We start from the raw sequence: 17,742 nt of genomic DNA on the forward strand, positions 1-17,742 counted from the left end.
AGTATGAAGAGAGGTTATGCTGAGGGAACAAAACAGGCTGCACAGGACCCTTCTCCAGTACACTGGAGCGGCCAGGAGAGCCACCACACAGGGCCGCTCTGTGCTCATTTTAGGAGTGGCCATAGGTGTCTTGACTTTCTTCTCTTGTTCATTTTAATTTTCAGTATAGCATTCTATAGTTCAAAACACAACTCCATGGACTGAGGTCATCAAATATTAAATATGCTTCTAATTGCTATTTGACAGTTCAGAACCCTCATAAGAAAACAGTATGGCAAAGCCACTTACGTTTTCAAAGCCATCATATGTTTCGTCATATGACAGATTTTCATAAAGAAAACTTAAGCTGTAAGGAATAGTTAGATTACTAAGAATGTTCAAGTGGAGTGACATAAACTGGAGAAGATTTTACAACATTTGCTTTTAGTCTACAACACGATTGATCTCCAGTTATGCTTGGAGAGTCAAACGTGTGCTTCCTCCTGCAACTGAGAACTACAGTAACAAAAGTGAAAAGTGAACGCACCACTCGGGAGTCAGTGATTGATCTGACAGGAGGCGCCTTTGTGTGTGTGTGTGTGTGTGTGTGTGTGTGTGTGTGTGTGTGTGTGTGTGTGTGTGTGTGTAGGTAGGTGTGTGGGTATGTGTGTGTGTGCGCAAATGCATACATATGCTTGCAGAGTGTATGCGCAGGTGTCCACAGGGGCCAGAAGAACCTGTCAGAGCCCCAGGAACTGGAGTTGCCAGTGGTTGTGAGGCTCCGTGTGGGTGTCAGGAACCAAACCTGCTCTTCTGTAAGAGCAGCCAGTGGAGACTTAAAAAATATAATATAATTACATTACTTCCCCCTCCCAGGCCCTTTTATCTACCCCTCCTTGCTCTCTCTTTCACACTGATGGTGTCTTTTCAGTGTGTTTGCTTTAGGAAGGCTGCTGGAGCATACTGCAGTGGTGGTGTTCAGAGCGAGCTAGAAATCCTACCACGTGGTGTTTGTCATCCAAACTTCCCGACTCTGATTTGTTCCCTTCCAAGCATGATTCTCCATTATTTGAACATTTGAGGGTTTGTGGTTTTGTTTGGTGTGCACACATGCATGCGTACAAGCACACAAGACTGAGGACAACCTCAGGTTTGTTCCTCCTTAAGTCCTGTCCACGTGATTTTTGAAACAAGGCCTCTCTGTAGCCTGGGCCTTGCCAATTAGGCTAGGCTGGCTGGCCAGCAAGCTTCCAGTAGTCAACCTGCCTCTTACCACCAGTGCTAGAATTATAGGCACATGCCGCCAAGCCCGGCTTTGGTTTTAGACATTAACCAGGGTCTCATCCTTGTGAAGCAGGAGCATTATGTATGGAGTGTGCTATCTCCTCAACTGATTGTCTTTGTTTTTCTAAATGCCATTTTTTTCTTAATACAATAGTCCTTTTCTTCATTTATTTATTTATTTTTTGGTTCTTTTTTTCGGAGCTGGGGACCGAACCCAGGGCCTTGCGCTTCCTCGGCAAGTGCTCTACCACTGAGCTAAGTCCCCAACCCCCTTTTCTTCATTATTAAGTACTATTAGTAGAATAGAAGATTATCACTTTGATACTAAAATTGGTGATATCTTCAGTTCTAAAGCTTGAGAATGCCTAAGCATTAGTTATCAGTTCTGTGACAGTAGCTAGTTAGCTGCCTCCCTTCCTTCCTTCCTTCTTCCTTCTTGCTTTCTTACTTTCTTGCTTTCTTGAGACAAGCTCTTTCTACATTGTAGCTCTGCCTGCCTTTGCCCCATGAGTTAGTGGGACTAAAGCTGGGCACTGCACCACTTGGTGCTTGTACTGTGCGCTTACATTTGCAGCAGAATCTGAGCTCCTACAGATTCCAATAGTTCATGTGAAGAGATGGCTCCATGTATAATTTTATAATTGGTATGAAAATGGCAGGTCTGAGGCTCATTGATAAGGAAAGAGATAAGATATAACCTTACTTAGTAGCCGTATTTCTTTCTGGCAACTTGCTGACCCATCTTTTATGACCTACCATGTAGGTCACCTCTCTGCTTTGCCCCTCATCCATGCATGTTCCCTCCCTCCATCCCTCCCCTTCCCTCCCTTTTTCCCTTCTACCTGAACCTCCTTTCTTCCCTCCTTCCTATCCTCCTCTCTCTCCTCACCTCCCTTCTTTTGTCCCCTTTTCTTTTCTTCCTTTCTATCTTGTAATCCAGTGCTGGAAACAGAGGCTGATTTCTGGTATTCACCTGCCAGCCAGCCTAGTCTAGTTGCAAGCTCAGACCAGAGAGGGACACTGTCTGAAATGCTAGGTGTGTCCAATTCATCCAGAACCTCTTCTCTAAGAGTTTACATTTGTTCAGACACTTCTTTTCACTTTACTTTTAAAAGAAATTTTATCTTTGTTTTCTTATTTATTTTCTGTGTGCATTTATCTGTAGATCACGCATGACACAGTTTTGTGTGTGAGTGATGTGGCTTCCGTGTGGAGCTCAGAGGAAAACTTGGAGGAGTCCATTCTCTCCTTCTGCCATGTGAACCCCAGGGCTCCAACTCAGATCGCCAGGTCTGGCAGTGAGACCGTCGCCTGCTGATTCATTGTGTGGGCTCCTGAGTTTACCTTTCAATTCTCTATGCAGCCTTGGAACTCGCTCTGTAGACCAGGCTGGTCTCCAACTCACAGAGATCCCCTGCCTCTGCCTCCCGAGTGCAGGGATTAAAGGAGTGCACCACCACGCCTGGCTTGCTTTTTCATTTTCAAAAGAGAGTTGAATAAAGGAAGAAAGATGGCTACTGATAGTCTGATAATCACCCTTCCAGGTTTTCTGGGCCTCCAGACTTCTTCCCTCTAACTCTCCCTCCATCTAATTGGGTCTTTACCTTTTCTTGCCCCTCTTTGGCCATGGTAAATGTAAGTCGTATTGTTCCTCATCTCATTTCCGTCTGCGTAAGGCATGCCAATGAGTTATGACGAGAACCTAAGAGAGCTGACATGCCGCGCACTGTTGGAGTAGTGGGACTCTGAAGTAGATGGCGTTAGGTGAGCGGTACAGCACGACACGCCGACTCCCTGGGCTGCACTGGGCTCAGCGTGTCACTTAGGACAGGGATGGTACTATAACTGATTTTCTCAGTTTTTTCGTCAGTGAATAATTAAGCCCCAGACTAGGAGCTTTACTCAGGCAGAACTTCTGCCTAGCATGCAGGAAGCCTTGGGTTTGATACCCAGCACAGAGGAGTATGAGGAGGGAGTCTCAGGTTATAATGCCAGTTTTCAACTTACTTCATCAAAGGAAATACTTTGTCATCATTTATATGGTGGGAAATGGTGTAATAAGTCTAAATAAAAGATACAAATTTAGTAGCTCCCTGAGAAACTCTAGACGAACTCCACAGCTGCGTCAAATCTTCTGCACACTTAAGCTTGCTAAGCAGTCTAGAGTGGAGAGTGGGCATGGCTTCTGATGAAGAGAAATCTGTTAATACGAGTCCCTTCAGCGCTTCACAGAACCTCTGTGCATTCAGGTCACCTTTGGACTTCTCACAGCAGGGCCCAAGCTGTGGCAGTTTTCATAGTCTCTATTCCAGAAGTCTATTGCATGGTTGATTATAATGATGATGGTGGTGTTGGTGGTGGTGGTGGTGGTGGTGGTGGTGGTGGTGGTGCTGATGGTGATGGTGGTGCTGATGGTGATGGTGATGCTGCTGCTGCTGCTGCTGCTGCTGCTGCTGCTGCTGCTGGTGATATTTACTTTTTTTGTTATATATTTTGAGACAGGGCCTCACTTTGTAACCCTGGCTGGGCTGGGTAGGACTTACTGTGTGGACCAAAACTGGCCTCGAACTCCCAGATCCACCCACCTCTGCCTCCTGAGTGCTGGGGTAAAGCTGTGCCCCCCACCTGGCTGTGCATGTTTTCAGTTGTGCAGTGTAATCGGCTAGCACTTAGCTGCTTACGTATTAAGATAGTGTATTTGTATTGATCTGTTTTCAATTCTTCTGTCGTATATCCTGAATTGTAGGGTAATTCTGATTAATCTTTAATGGGACCACCATTTGGTTACAGTAGAATTGTCCCTCATATTACAGCAGCCAAGCTCCCAGGCTCCGGTTGCCCCAGCTCTTCGCCAGGGCTTGTTTTCTGGGGTTTCTTTTGCCTTGTGCCATCATTAGGCCTAAAACAACTTTGCCTGATTTCTTTCCTCTCTTCCTCTCTCCTCCCCTTCTCTTTTCTCCTCCTTTTCTCTTTCTCTTTCCCCTCCTTCTTTCTCTTCTTCCCCTCTCCTCTCCTCCCCTCTCCCTCCCTCTTCTCTCTTCCTGCCTCAGCCCTCCAGGTGCTGAGGTGATAAGCCAGACACCATTTCCTGACCCTCTGGTTGTTGAAGCCCACAAAGCAATAATTAAAACTTAGTGTTTATAGCGGGGGGGGGGGGGTTGGCTGATGGGGAGGTGGTACACACCTTTAATTCCAGCACTTGGAGGCAGAGGCAGTCAGATCTCTGAGTTAGAGAACAGCCAGGTCTACAGAGTTCTAGGACAAGCACTGTATCAAAAAGCAAAAACGAAACCCAACACATTTGGTGTTTATAAAGATGTCAGTAATAATTTGTGACACTGTTTTCTGATGGTCTTAAGTGTGTGCTAACTGAAATAAGTGTAAGAATTTCAAGCTAATTCCTGACAGTGGGGAGTGGGTGATAGTAGGAAAGCTCAGGCAGGCATGGGTGGCTTTTACCAAAGAAGGTTGAATTTAGAGGAGGCTGCATCTTGTTTGAATCTTGCCTAAGAAAAATGTAACACAGTTTCTTTCTTTAAAAATGTATCTCTGAAGACTTAGGACTGGGACTATTGAATGTTCAGGAGTAAGTGGGGTATTTATATCACTTCCTCCAAAGCCCAAGGCATGTCTTGAGGGAAGGACAGAAGCAGTGTGGACTTCTGGGTGCAGCCCGCCCGCTACATTTTTGACCTCATGACAGCTGTGATAACTTCCACAAACTGTACCCAAGATTGAGCCTGCTGTGCTGTCGTAGAAGAGGGAGGGACTCCTGGGACCCCCATCCCTCCCCGAGGATATATGCAGTTAATAGTTGGTGAGGACAGGAGATGATTTCTTTTGTGGTGAAGTCATGGCTAGCTTTCCATGCTCCTGTGACCAACTCTAATGAAATTTATTGGTTCATTACAAAAGGAGTGGTGGCCGGAGAGACGGCTCAGGGTTAAGAACAGGGGTGGTTCTTGATCTTCAGGTGGGAGGTGCTTATAGTGCAAACAGGAGCACTTGAACCCATCTTGAGCCCAGGCATGCTCTGTAAAGCCCAGCACTGGAGAGGTAGAGGTAGGGACCATGCCTTAAACAACAACAACAAGCAGGCTCTTACCACAGCTAAACAGAAAACGAATTCCAGCTTAGATTTTGTGTGGGGGTACAGATGCCTTGTGGACCCAGAGTCCAGGCTTGGGTATCATTCCTCAGGAGCCATCCACTTTGGGTTTTGAGACAGGGTCTTCATTGGCCTGGACCTCACTGACAGACTAGTCTAAGCGGGTTGACCAGCAAGCCCCAGGGACCTCACTGTCTCTGCTTCCCCAGGCTGGGATACAAACACAAACACCTGGCTTTGTGAAAATGGGTTCTGGGATTGCAGCGCTGGCTCAGTGGTTAAAAGGATTGGCTGCTTTTCAGAGTACCCAGTTCAGTTGCCACACCCACATGGCCGCTCACAACCATCCATAACTGTAGTCGAAGGGGATCCAGCATACTGTTATGGCTTCCACTAGCATTGAGCTAGCTCCCTAGTCCCCTGACTCTTTAGGCCTTGTGGGTATGGACGGGTATTTCATTATGAGCCGAGACCTGGTGGTGTACCAGGACCTTCAAAAACAGACCCTTATGTAAACCACCTCGCTGTTGTCCATCATCGTCCCTTCTGCTCCCCCAACCCCACCGCCCCTTTCCTTTCCTTACCCATCTCGTTCTGCCATTACAAACGTGCGCCACCCACTTCACTTTATGTACTTGGTTTTTGTTAACTGGCGTGCTGGATAAACTCAAATGATGTGGGATTTGAGTGCAGAACTGCCATTTGAACCCTCATGGTTTTTGTTTTTTTTTTGTTTTTTTGTTTTTTTGGGTTTTTTTTTTTTGGTTCTTTTTTTCGGAGCTGGGGACCGAACCCAGGGCCTTGCGCTTCCTAGGTAAGCGCTCTACCACTGAGCTAAATCCCCAACCCCCTCTGTAGTTTTTTGTTTGCTGGTGTGTTGTTAGGAGGACAATTAACAGGCTAGTAAGAATCCTCTTCTAAAATAGGCCATACTTGGATAATTTGCTCTAAGCGTGTCCCTCTGTTCTAAGAGATTGGTGGTTTGTGTCTCTAATAATGAGCTCTTGATTGGTGTCTTGGGTGTCACCCTTTGGTCACTGATAGGCCTTCCGGTGCAGGGGAGCACACTACAGCTGTCAGACCACATCATTGGATTGGTCTGCAGCGAGTGAGGAGGTGTCTCGGTGCCTTGGCCATGTGCGGTCTTCCTCTTTCTGCTGCTTCTCTTTCACTTGATAAGGGTAATTGAGAATTAACCATGTTGTGTCGTCATCTGGAAGACTGAGGCTTACACACACTGGGTTTGTGTAATGCCCAATTTTTTTGTACAAACAGGTTTTTTTGTTTTTTTTGGTTTTTTTTTTATCTAAATGGACTCACAGTTTATTGGCAAACATGATTTCTCTTAAGAACGACAGGCTCTAGTCATGTTCTCTTTCACACTTGTACTCAGATCTGACCAGAACATAGACCTTGGACCTTCCTTAGCAACTAGGAGGTATTTGGAATGAAGGTAGAATTATAGCTCTAAATGAAACTTTAACTAAAATACTTATGTTTGTAATCATAGAAAAGAATTTGGAATATACTATCATATTCAATATTTTTTATACTCCCTTTGTCAGAATTTCCCCTATCACTTGCTTTGCTGTGTTTTAATTCCCAAACTACTCCCAAGTGGGTTTCAGGAATCAGTGATGCTGAAACTGTCTGAGAGGGATCTTAGGCCTTAGTCTAGACTGTTGAGGCCCAGCCTACATTTTGGCATAAGATTTCTCAGAAGGTACACGTGCACAGCAGAATCCGAGAAGCACGCTAGCCTTTTTCCCAGGACGGCTTGTCGTAGACTTGAAGCATTCAGTGCTGAGGTAGAGGGGTAGCTGTGGATGTCACTTAGTGCAGAGCTCGTGCCTGCCAGGTGCAAGTCAGTGGCTGCGTCTCGTGCAGACACACACATGTACTGTGGTTATTACTGATTGTACAGTCACAGTCTAGGAACAAACTTGAAAAAAGAATAACTCGTTGGAGGTTTGGTTTTGTTTACCTTACTGATTGAGTTTCATTTGCTGAGTACAAACTTGGATACTGTGTTGGTGGTAGACTTGGGTGTGGTGTTGGTAGTAGACTTGGGTGTAATGTTGGTAGTAGACTTGGGTGTGGTGTTGGTAGTAGACTTGGGTGTGATGTTGGTAGCAGACTTGGGTGTGGTGTTGGTAGTAGACTTGGGTGTAATGTTGGTAGTAGACTTGGGTGTGGTGTTGGTTGCAGACTTGGGTGTGGTGTTAGTAATAGACTTGGGTGTGGTGTTGGTTGCAGACTTGAGTATGGTGTTGGTAGTAGACTTGGGTGTGGTGTTGGTAGTAGACTTAGATGTGGTGTTGGTAGTAGACTTAGATGTGGTGTTGGTAGCAGACTTGGGTGTGGTGTTAGTAATAGACTTGGGTGTGGTGTTGGTAGTAGACTTAGATGTGGTGTTGGTAGTAGACTTAGATGTGGTGTTGGTAGCAGACTTGGATGTGGTGTTGGTAGCAGACTTGGGTGTGGTGTTAGTAATAGACTTGGGTGTGGTGTTGGTAGTAGACTTAGATGTGGTGTTGGTAGTAGACTTAGATGTGGTGTTGGTAGTAGACTTGGGTGTGGTGTTGGTAGTAGACTTGGGTGTGGTGTTGGTCGTAGACTTGGATGTGGTGTTGGTAGCAGACTCGGGTGTGGTGTTGGTAGTAGACTTGGATACATTGCTTCATCACCTCCAGCCCGGGAGCATCAGTTGATGAGTGCATTCATGAGGTTCATACATGGTAGCCTAGGAGACAGATTCCTTCTGTTTTCGTGAACTGTTAGGAGAGATGCCCCCACACCTCTCGCAATCAGTTACTTGCGTACGACATTTAGGGGGCTTATAAATTAAGGTCGGATAACTAAGAAAGAGATGAAGGATTATAGAATATTCTTTTTTAAAATTTTATCTGGCTTCATGCATAGTATAAATATATTTATTCTTTTTCCTTTTTTTAAATTGGATATTTTATTATTTACATTTCAGATGCTACCCCCTTCCCAGTTTCCCCTTCGCAAACCCCCTATCCCATCCCCCTCCCCTGCTTCTTTGAGCGTGCTCCTCCACCCACCCACCACTCCTGCCTCACTGCCCTAGCATCCCCTACACTGGGGCACTGAGCCTTCACAGGACCAAGGGCCTCTTTTTTTTTTTTTTTTGGTTCTTTTTTTCGGAGCTGGGGACCGAACCCAGGGCCTTGCGCTTCCTAGGTAAGCGCTCTACCACTGAGCTAAATCCCCAGCCCCGACCAAGGGCCTCTTAATATGCTTGGCATATTGCTAGTTTCCTCAAAACACACTTTAAAATATAAACTGTTGAGAGCACTTGCTGCCCTTGCAAAGAACCTAGGTTTGGTTCCAGTCCCTACATGGTGGAGACAACCATCCACCACCACAGTTCTAGGGCCTTCAATGCCCTTATGTCCTCTGCAGGTACCAGACACACAGGGTGCACACACATACATGCAGCAAACACTTACACAGTAAAAATACTTCTCTATTGGAGACAAGTCTCACTGTATAGCTCTACTATCCTGGAGCTCCCCATATAGACCAGGCTGGCCTCAAACAGAGACATAGCTGTCTCTGCCTCCTAAGTGCTGGGATTAAAGGCGTGCACCTCCACACCTGATAAAAATAAATAAAAATTTAAAGAATGTTTTATTTTATGACTAACTCAAAATATATATGAATTATCTATGTAGTAGAAATATCCGAGTAGTTTCTAAATCGTTAGTAATTATGAGGGAAAAAGTAGTTAGTCTGGGATGAATAGAACACATGGGTTATATCAGGGTTGAATATATTTTTCTTTTATATTCTTTCAGATTCATCAGGATTCATTTTTGATTTGCAGTCCAATACGGTACTGGCCCAGGGAGGAACCTTTGAGAACATGAAGGAGAAGGTAAGACTAATTACTAAGGATATTTGAACATTATAGGAAAATGTATTAATATAAGCAGTGACTATCACAAATGCATTCTTTTTTTTTTTTTTTTTTTTTTTTTTTAGATTTATTTATTTATTATATATAAGTACACTGTAGCTGTCTTCAGATACACCAGAAGAGGGCATCAGATCTCTTTACAGATGGTTGTGAGCCACCATGTGGTTGCTGGGAATTGAACTCATGACCTCTGGAAGAGCGGTCGGGCGCTCTTAACCGCTGAGCCATCTCTCCAGCCCCACAAATGCATTCTGAAAATGAAATCTGGTGGGCATAGTGGCATGCGCCTCTCATGTGCTTGGAGGCCGAGGCTGGTGGATCTCTGAAACCAGCAATCTGGTCTACACAGCAAGTTCTAGACCAACCAGGGCCTCATTGTGAGACCTGACTCGAAAGAAAGGGGTTTAGGGAGAAAGAAGAAAATGGACTCCTAGGAACAAACAGAATGTCACTGCACCGTGACATCCTAGTGGCAATAAGCCTCTGCAGCTCTGGGTCTTTAGATCTACCATTTCCTACCAAAACCTCTCCTAGCACTTCCTTAAGAAATAATTAATTATACATTGTACAGTAAGACAGATAAAATTGAAAAGGAAGAAAATACAGTTATCTACACAGAAAAATCCATGAAAACAAGTGATTAGGACAAACGAGTTTATTTTAAAAAAAGTGCACATTGAAATTGCTAGCTATAAAATAGATACATAATAATAAGATATTTGGGGCTGGAGAGATTTCAGTTCTTTAACTTTTTATTATTATTAATTTTTTTTTTTGGGTTCTTTTTTTTCGGAGCTGGGGACCGAACCCAGGACCTTGCGCTTCCTAGGCAAGCGCTCTACCACTGAGCTAAATCCCCAACCCCTAACTTTTTATTATTTTATGTATATGAGTGTTTGCCTGCATGGACAGGTGTGTGCCTGACATAGTCAAGGCCGAAGAGAACGTCATGGAAACAGAAAGCTGGGTGTAGCAGTGCATGTTGGTAATCCTAGCACTGTGGTGCACACAAGTTTGCTGGCCAGCCCAGCCCAGCCCAGCCAGCCCAGGGCAGTCAGAGAACCTGTCTCAAAAATGATGGACACCTGAGGTTAAATCCTCTGGCCTCCACACGTGTGCTCACATGTACCTGCATACACACATACATGTGAACATTCAGTGGTTGTAAACTATGTGGATGGTTGTTTTGCATGCATGTATGTCTGTGCAGCATGTGCTTGCTGTGTCTGCAGAGGTCAGATCCCTTGAACTAGAGTTGCAGGCTGATGTTAGACGCCATGTGGGCACTGGGTCCTCTTGAAGAGCAACCAGTGCTCTTAACCACTAAGCCATCTCTCCAACTCCTATAAACTGTATTTTTCATTTCAAAAAATATGTTTGACAAAATTGCCTATCTGCCAGGCATGGTGGCATATGCCTTTAATCACAGCACTCAGGAGGCAGAGGCAGGCAACATCTATGAGTTTGAAAAGCAAGTTCTAGGCCATCCAAAGCTACATAGTGAGACCCAAACCAAACATAAGCCAGTTGGGTGTGTCCATTTCCTAGAGCAGTTGGAAATGATCAGTAAGCACTGGTTATAGGCTCTGTGCTATTCAGAATTCTGACAGTTACACAGAGCACCTGATGTTACGTTGTTCTAGGCACTGAGGACTCAGCCACACACAAACATAAACTAGTGGTCTAGGATTGGTGCTCCATAGTGAGCGCTTGCTTTGCGTGAACGAGACACCCTGGGTTTTACCTCAAGCACTGCAAAAACAAAACAAGCAAACCAACATCTAATGTCTGCCAACAGGAGAGTGAGTGAATTAGTGTATGGTACAGTAGGAGTGCTGTGTACAGTGTATGTTAACTATATGAGGAACAGATACATGTTAACTACGTGAATAACATGTACAAATCAATATGAAGAAATGCTCTGACAAAATTGAAAATAAGCTTGCATGATGAATAATGATATTTATATAATATAAAATAGATTGCCTATGCAGATATACATCATGAAAATGCAAATATATTGAAATTGAATCAAATTCTGAGTAGAGATTTCTGGAGAGGGAAATGCGATATAATGAGTGTTCATTGTGGAGAGATGGCTCAGTGGTTAAAAGCACTGACTGCTAGTTCCCTGAGTTCAAATTCCAGCAACCACATGGTGGCTCACAACCATCTGTAATGGGGTCCGATGCCCTCTCCTGGTGTGTCTGAAAAAAGTGACAGTGTACTCATATACATAAATAATTCTTTTAAAAAAATGAATTTGGGGGTTGGGGATTTAGCGCAGTGGTAGAGCATTTACCTAGCAAGCACAAGGCCCTGGGTTCGGTCCTCAGCTCCAAAAAAAAAAAAAAAAAAAAAAAATAAATTTGGGCTTCGTTTGAGTTTTGTTTTATTAAGCTGGGTTATCACCAGTTGTCTCTTATGTCTTATGCACCTAAAACAGCTTATAACAATTCTCTAAGTTACCTCTGTAGAGTTTTCACACAGCTGAATAACAGACAGACAGACTTAAACAGTGCTGTGTGGGAATCTCAGCTGCTGGGCTGGAGAAAGAGCTCAGTAGGTAAGGGCATTTGCTGTACACACATGAAGACTTGCCCTCACACCCACAGAACCCACACAGACAGACAGATAGACAGACAGACAGACAGACAGACAGACAGACCTGACATACCTATGTCCCCAGCAATGTGACAGGCAGGGGCAGGAGATCACTGGAGCCTTTTGGCTGCCAGCCTCATGCTAGGTTCAGTGAGAGACCCCGTGTCAAGGAAATAAAGTGGAGACTTACAGAGTAAAAGAGTCTGTGTCCTCTGGCTTCTGCAGTGTGCATGGGTGCTACCTACACACATGTATTCATATATACCACATTCACACATTCATACCACAGCCATTTTCAAAAATCTGAGCTGTTATGGTTAATGGTTCATTAAATTTCTACTTTCCCTATAGCATAGTGGCAAACCACTGATGCTAAGATTAAAAGCTGGTACCTAATTAAACTTTTCTTTCTTTTCTTTTCCTTCCTTCCTTTCTTTATTCTTTTTTTTTTAATTTATTTTATTTATATGAGTACACTGTAACTGTTTTCAGACACGCCAAGAGGGCATCAGATCCCATTACAGATGGTTGTGAGCCACCATGTAGTTGCTGGGATTTGAACTCAGGACCTCTGGAAGAGCAGTCAGTGCTCTTAACCACTGAGCCATCTCTCCAGCTCCCCCTTTCCTTATTCTTTCTTTCTTTCTTTTTTTTCTTTTTTCTTTTTTTTTTTTTTTTTTGGAGACTGGATTTCTCTGTAGCCCTGGCTATCCTGGAATTTGCACTGTAGACCAGGCTGGCCTCAAATTCACAGAGATCTCCCTGCCTCTGCCTCCCATGCTGGGATTAACAGATTGTGCAGCCATACCCAGCACTTTCTCACTTTAAAAATATAAAAATAAAAATTGTGTGTGTGTGTGTGTGTGTGTGTGTGTGTGTGTGTGTGTGTGTGTGTGTGAGAGAGAGAGACAGACAGACAGACAGACAGACAGAGACAGAAACCAAGAGACTACAGATGTGCACCTGGTAGCTTGTGTGGAGGTCAGAGGGCAGCTTGGAGACTTCAGGTTTTCCACACTATTGTAAATGCTTTTATTCACTGACCCGCCTCTCGGTTGGTCCCTTCTATTTCTATAAATGTTCTGTGTTTTTGAATCAAAATTGAGCTTTCATGTGGTGTTACTGTTTTCCTACTTACTATTCCTGGTGTGATGGTTTCGTGTGTTCTTCCTGACATTAAGCAGTGGTCACACTGCTGACCTGCACTGACACTGTTATTCGCCCCATGCACTTCTGCTGCCTGGTGACCTGCTCATGTCATCTTTTGCAGATAAATGCGGTGCGTGCAATAGTTCCCAATAAGAGCAATAATGAGATCATCCTGGTTCTGCAGCACTTTGATAACTGTGTGGACAAAACAGTGCAAGCGTTCATGGAAGGTAACGTCACCTCAAGTTTAGACTTTGGGACCTGAGCCGCAGTGCAGTCCCATGACAGAGCCACATACCGTCCTTTTGTTAATATAGGACACATTCCCAAGCTATAGAGAAACTGGAAGAGACAAGCTAAGAAAGCTCCTTTATTATTAGATATGTTTTCCCCTCCCCAGACAAAGAAACCATGCCGCCGGTGGACTATGGGTGGATTTGAATGGAATTAGATAAAGTAATTTAAGCCAGCGGCCCAGGATCACATGACCAGTTCCAGACTCAGCACTTATTTCCAGACTCCAGGGACAGGGGACTCAGATGCACGGGTTTCCTTATGTTTTCTATATGCTAGGTAGAAAAAGGACAGCCCTGTCCAACTCCTAAGATTCGTTAATCAGTGTTTCTTAAAATTCTTTCCATAGAGCTTGTTTGAAAAAACTTTACTTGAAACTGTTTTGTCTTTGAACAGAGTGGTCAGGGCTCCTTGATGAATTTTCCTGAATTTGCAAGTCTAGGATGAACAGGTCCAAATACTATACTTTTTTTTTTCTGTAGTCATGTTTTCTTCATAATTTGAGGGTTTGAGTCTAGTGTAGGGTGCAGCTTTTCCCAAACACCACAGTCAAGATGGTGTGCTTGGGTAAAGACTAGTCGTCTTTTTTTTTTTTTTTTTTTTTTTTTTTTTGGTTCTTTTTTTCGGGGCTGGGGACCGAACCCAGGGCCTTGCGCTTCCTAGGTAAGCACTCTACCACTGAGCTAAATCCCCAGCCCCGACTAGTCGTCTTTATAGTCAGACTAGGATGTATGGATAAAGAATCTTGAGTGACCAGGAGATCTCAGCAGGCCAGTACAGCAGAAGGACTGACTGCCTCCGTCCAATGTGTAGCAGTGATTTAATGCACTGACTCCTTGACCTTGAGTGGCAGAGGAGAAAATCTTCATCTGATTTCTCTTTCAGGAAGTGCCAGTGAAGTGCTCAAAGAATGGATAGTAACTGGCAAAAAAAAGGTAAAATGAATTACGTGTTAGAATGTGATATTTATATTGATTTTTATTTTTAAAATTAGACTTTAGGCAAGATGTCTTAACAGGTAAGATTAGCATACTGCTCTTGCAGAGGACCTGGGTGCAGTCCCCAGCACCCACATGCCAGCTTCCTTGCCATCGGCAAATCCAGTTCTAAGTAGTCTGGACCTATTTGACCTCCACAGGCATTAGGTGCATGTATGTGTGATGCACATACATACATCATGAGGACATGCATTAGGTGCATGTATGTGTGATGCACATACATACATCATGAGGACAGGTATTAGGTTCATGTGTAGTGCACATACATACATGAGGGCAGAGCACTCCACATAGATTTTGAAAAGAAAAAGGGCTTTAAAGAATATTTGATAATATTAAAGCGCTTGTTGGAGCTCCAGCAGGGGAGCATAGGGACACTCACAGCAGTGAGGGCGGAGTGGGACGCCTGCCTAGCTCCCCAGGTCAGCCAGATCCGCCCTGTTGATAGTGGGCTGACATGCCACGGCCTTCTCACCTGTGCATCCTGTGGTACTTGAAAGACAGTGTTTCCATGTCTTCTGATTTCCATCTCAACAGTGCCAGTCTGGACAGTGAGATCTCAGAGTATCACACAGTGAGCTCCCTGGGCTTGAGAGCAGAGCACAGTTTGCTGGTGCCGTCGCTGCGGTGCTCTAGACAAGAGTTGACACAAGTGAGCATGTCGGAGAGAGCCCGGCTTCTCCAGGGAGGGGCTGGTTCTCAGCAGGACTTGTTTCCTAGATTAGCTAAAACAGTTTAGATTGCAGGCCAGGTCACCTTGCTACAGAGTCCCCGCTACTAGTGACCTCTCACTTCACTTAAAGCCAAACAAATGGCAGCGTTTCCTTCTTAAACCGCCTCTGTCTCTCTGTGTGTACTCATGGTTGGTTTGCATGTGGTGAGCTCCCAGTGGTTGGAGCACAGCTCTGCTCTGTCCTCTCTTTTCACCTGAGTGTGCTTCCTGGGTGCCAGCTTTGACTGGCAGCTGTGGGTGCTGCCCATCTTCCACAGCCCAGGCTGTGTGCCTTCCAGAGGCAGCTGGTATGCGTTAGAGAGTGGAGGGCGAGTGGGCTTCTGTTGGTCAGAGCTGGTCTTCTGTCCTGTTCGACTTTGCCTGGTCTTGTGAGCTGTGGGTATTGTTTAGTTTGCTCCTCTAGAAAGTAGAAAGATACAGATGTAGTGCTCCACACCTGTGATCTGGGGCATCGGAGGGTCAGGAGTTCAAGGCCATTGTGGGCTGGCTACATAGGGGAAAGACAACAGAAGAAAAGTAATATTACTACATATGCATTCTCATTACAGCGCCTAGCATATTAGCTGTTAATCCCTCACCTATATCCATTTAGATCCAGATGCCTCCCTCACAGGTTACTAGCTGGGTTCAGATTCTTTCCACGTCTCCACCCCAGATGTGGTTCCTTTAAGAAATGCTTGGGTACGGCTTTTTGACTAAGTACCAGCTTGGGTCAGGAGTGTCCTTCCTGCACTAGGTTAGTGTTGCTTTCTGAAATGCTTTTCTTTAAATTTCACTGTTGTGTTTGTGTGGGGTGTACGTGCCATGATGCACGACAGCTTTTGGGAGTTGGTTCTCTCCTTCCACATGGATTCCAGGGATTGAATTCAGGTTGTCAGGCTTGTGTGCCAAGGACTTTTAACCATGAGAGGTCCTGCCAGCCCTGAAATGATTTCTTGACCAATCCAGGCTTGGCTGCTGCTTCCTCCCCCTCCCCCCTCTTCTTCCTCTTCCTCTTCCTCCTCCTCTTCTTCGTCATTGTCATCGTCATCATCATCATCAACAACACCATCATTATCATCCTTTGGATTTTTATTTATTTATTTTTTTAATTTTAAATTTTTTATTGGATTTTTTTAAAATTTACATTTCAAATGTTATCCCTTTTCCCCCACCCAACCATCTTTTGGATTTTCAAGCCAGGGTTTCTCTGTAGCCTGGCTGTCTTGGCACAGGTTGGCTTTATTGACCTTGGAGAATTTCCCAGAGGCCTATGACACTTCCAGCTCTCTCGAGGTTTCCCTGCCTTCCATGTTTCACCTTCTTGCGCCCAGCAAGCATAGCTTTGCGTAGTCAAGAAAACACCAGTGAACACCAGTGTCATAATTTATTGACCTCAGAATATAAACTGTTAACAACTCATGATATATTTGTGGTTGAACAAGTATGTGTGTGAGATAGTATATAAATTTCTTAAGATCTGGAGAAAGACAAATGGATTTGGTTTGGTACTGTGCAGTATGAAAATCTGTGGTAGCTGACTGTTGGGATTGGTTCAGTGAGAAGTGGTTGTGGCCTGAGAGTGTTGGGACTTGGTCTGTGCACATGGGGGAAAGTCGATGCCAAGTTGAGGAGTCACCCTGCTCGACAGGCATGGAGGGCTTGGAGGCCAGGAGGATGGATCTCTCTTATCTCCCAGCTTTAGAGTTAGTGTTTGCCAGTGTAGCTATCCGTTGTTAAAACAAGGACTTTCAGATGTCTAAGGTGTAAGTGTGAATACCACGAAACAACTCCCACCATCCCCCACCCCCCCCACCCCCACCCCGGAGCTGAGGACCAAACCCAGGGCCTTGCGCTCTCCCACTGAGCTAAATCCCCAACCCACCACGAAACAACTTTATCCCATCTCTTTCTCCTGCCCTTGGTGCCCGTTTCTCCCCCAGAGTCTTACTAATTCATTACTAATTCATTCTCTTGCTTGCTTGCCTGTTTCCGCATTGGAGAGTAAACGTGGGGCCTGGTGCACGCAGGCGAGTGCTCTGCCACTGACCTACACCCCAGCTCTCAGGACCGTCTTATGCGGCTTCTAAGATACTTCATTCACATTAAACGATTAGGAACATATATTCTCTTTTTGCACATTCCGCATAACAGATCCTGGAATGTGTAAGTCCCCTACTGATCTACATCTGCATGACTTCTAGTCTTTATTGATATTAATGTAACAGTTCTGCAAGGAAGAGTCTTGTGTACGTTTATCAGTCCCGGCCAGGAGATATTAGACTTGTAGTCGAAAGGTGTGTGCATTTGCAACTTCGAAAAGCTTTGCTTTTTCACTCATGCCAGTGTTCATGAGGTTGCCTGTCCCATGGAGCCAGGGACCTTACGTATTTAAACTGTGACCTTTGCCAGTCTGCTCGGCGAAAAGCCGCACTGCAGTGCGGGCTTCATTATTTGTCGATTATTGGACCGAGGTTATGCCTCATTCATTTATTTATAGATTTTTTCATTTGGGTTATTGTGGTTATCTAGTGTTCTGTTTATATTTCACTTTAAAATATAGTTACAATTTTTTTTAAAAGATTTATTTATTTATTATATGTAAGTACACTGTAGCAGTCTTCAGATACACCAGAAGAGGGCATTGGATCTCTTTACAGATGGTTGT

General features: G+C 44.6%; 1 protein-coding gene across 6 annotated transcripts in view; it reads left to right on the forward strand.

Annotated features, from left to right (window-relative positions):
- Positions 1–17,742, forward strand: part of Spats2 (spermatogenesis associated, serine-rich 2) — a 73,276-nt gene that overhangs the window by 23,925 nt on the left and 31,609 nt on the right. For all 6 annotated transcript variants that reach the window (NM_001395111.1, XM_039078932.2, XM_039078929.1 and 3 more), the window contains 3 exons: positions 9,196–9,275; positions 13,192–13,300; positions 14,250–14,299. In NM_001395111.1, the coding sequence (NP_001382040.1) occupies positions 9,196–9,275; positions 13,192–13,300; positions 14,250–14,299 (239 nt within the window). The remainder of the gene's footprint in view (positions 1–9,195; positions 9,276–13,191; positions 13,301–14,249; positions 14,300–17,742) is intronic.

The sequence above is a fragment of the Rattus norvegicus genome, chromosome 7 (genome assembly GCF_036323735.1).
Source record: "Rattus norvegicus strain BN/NHsdMcwi chromosome 7, GRCr8, whole genome shotgun sequence".
Lineage (NCBI taxonomy): Eukaryota > Metazoa > Chordata > Mammalia > Rodentia > Muridae > Rattus > Rattus norvegicus.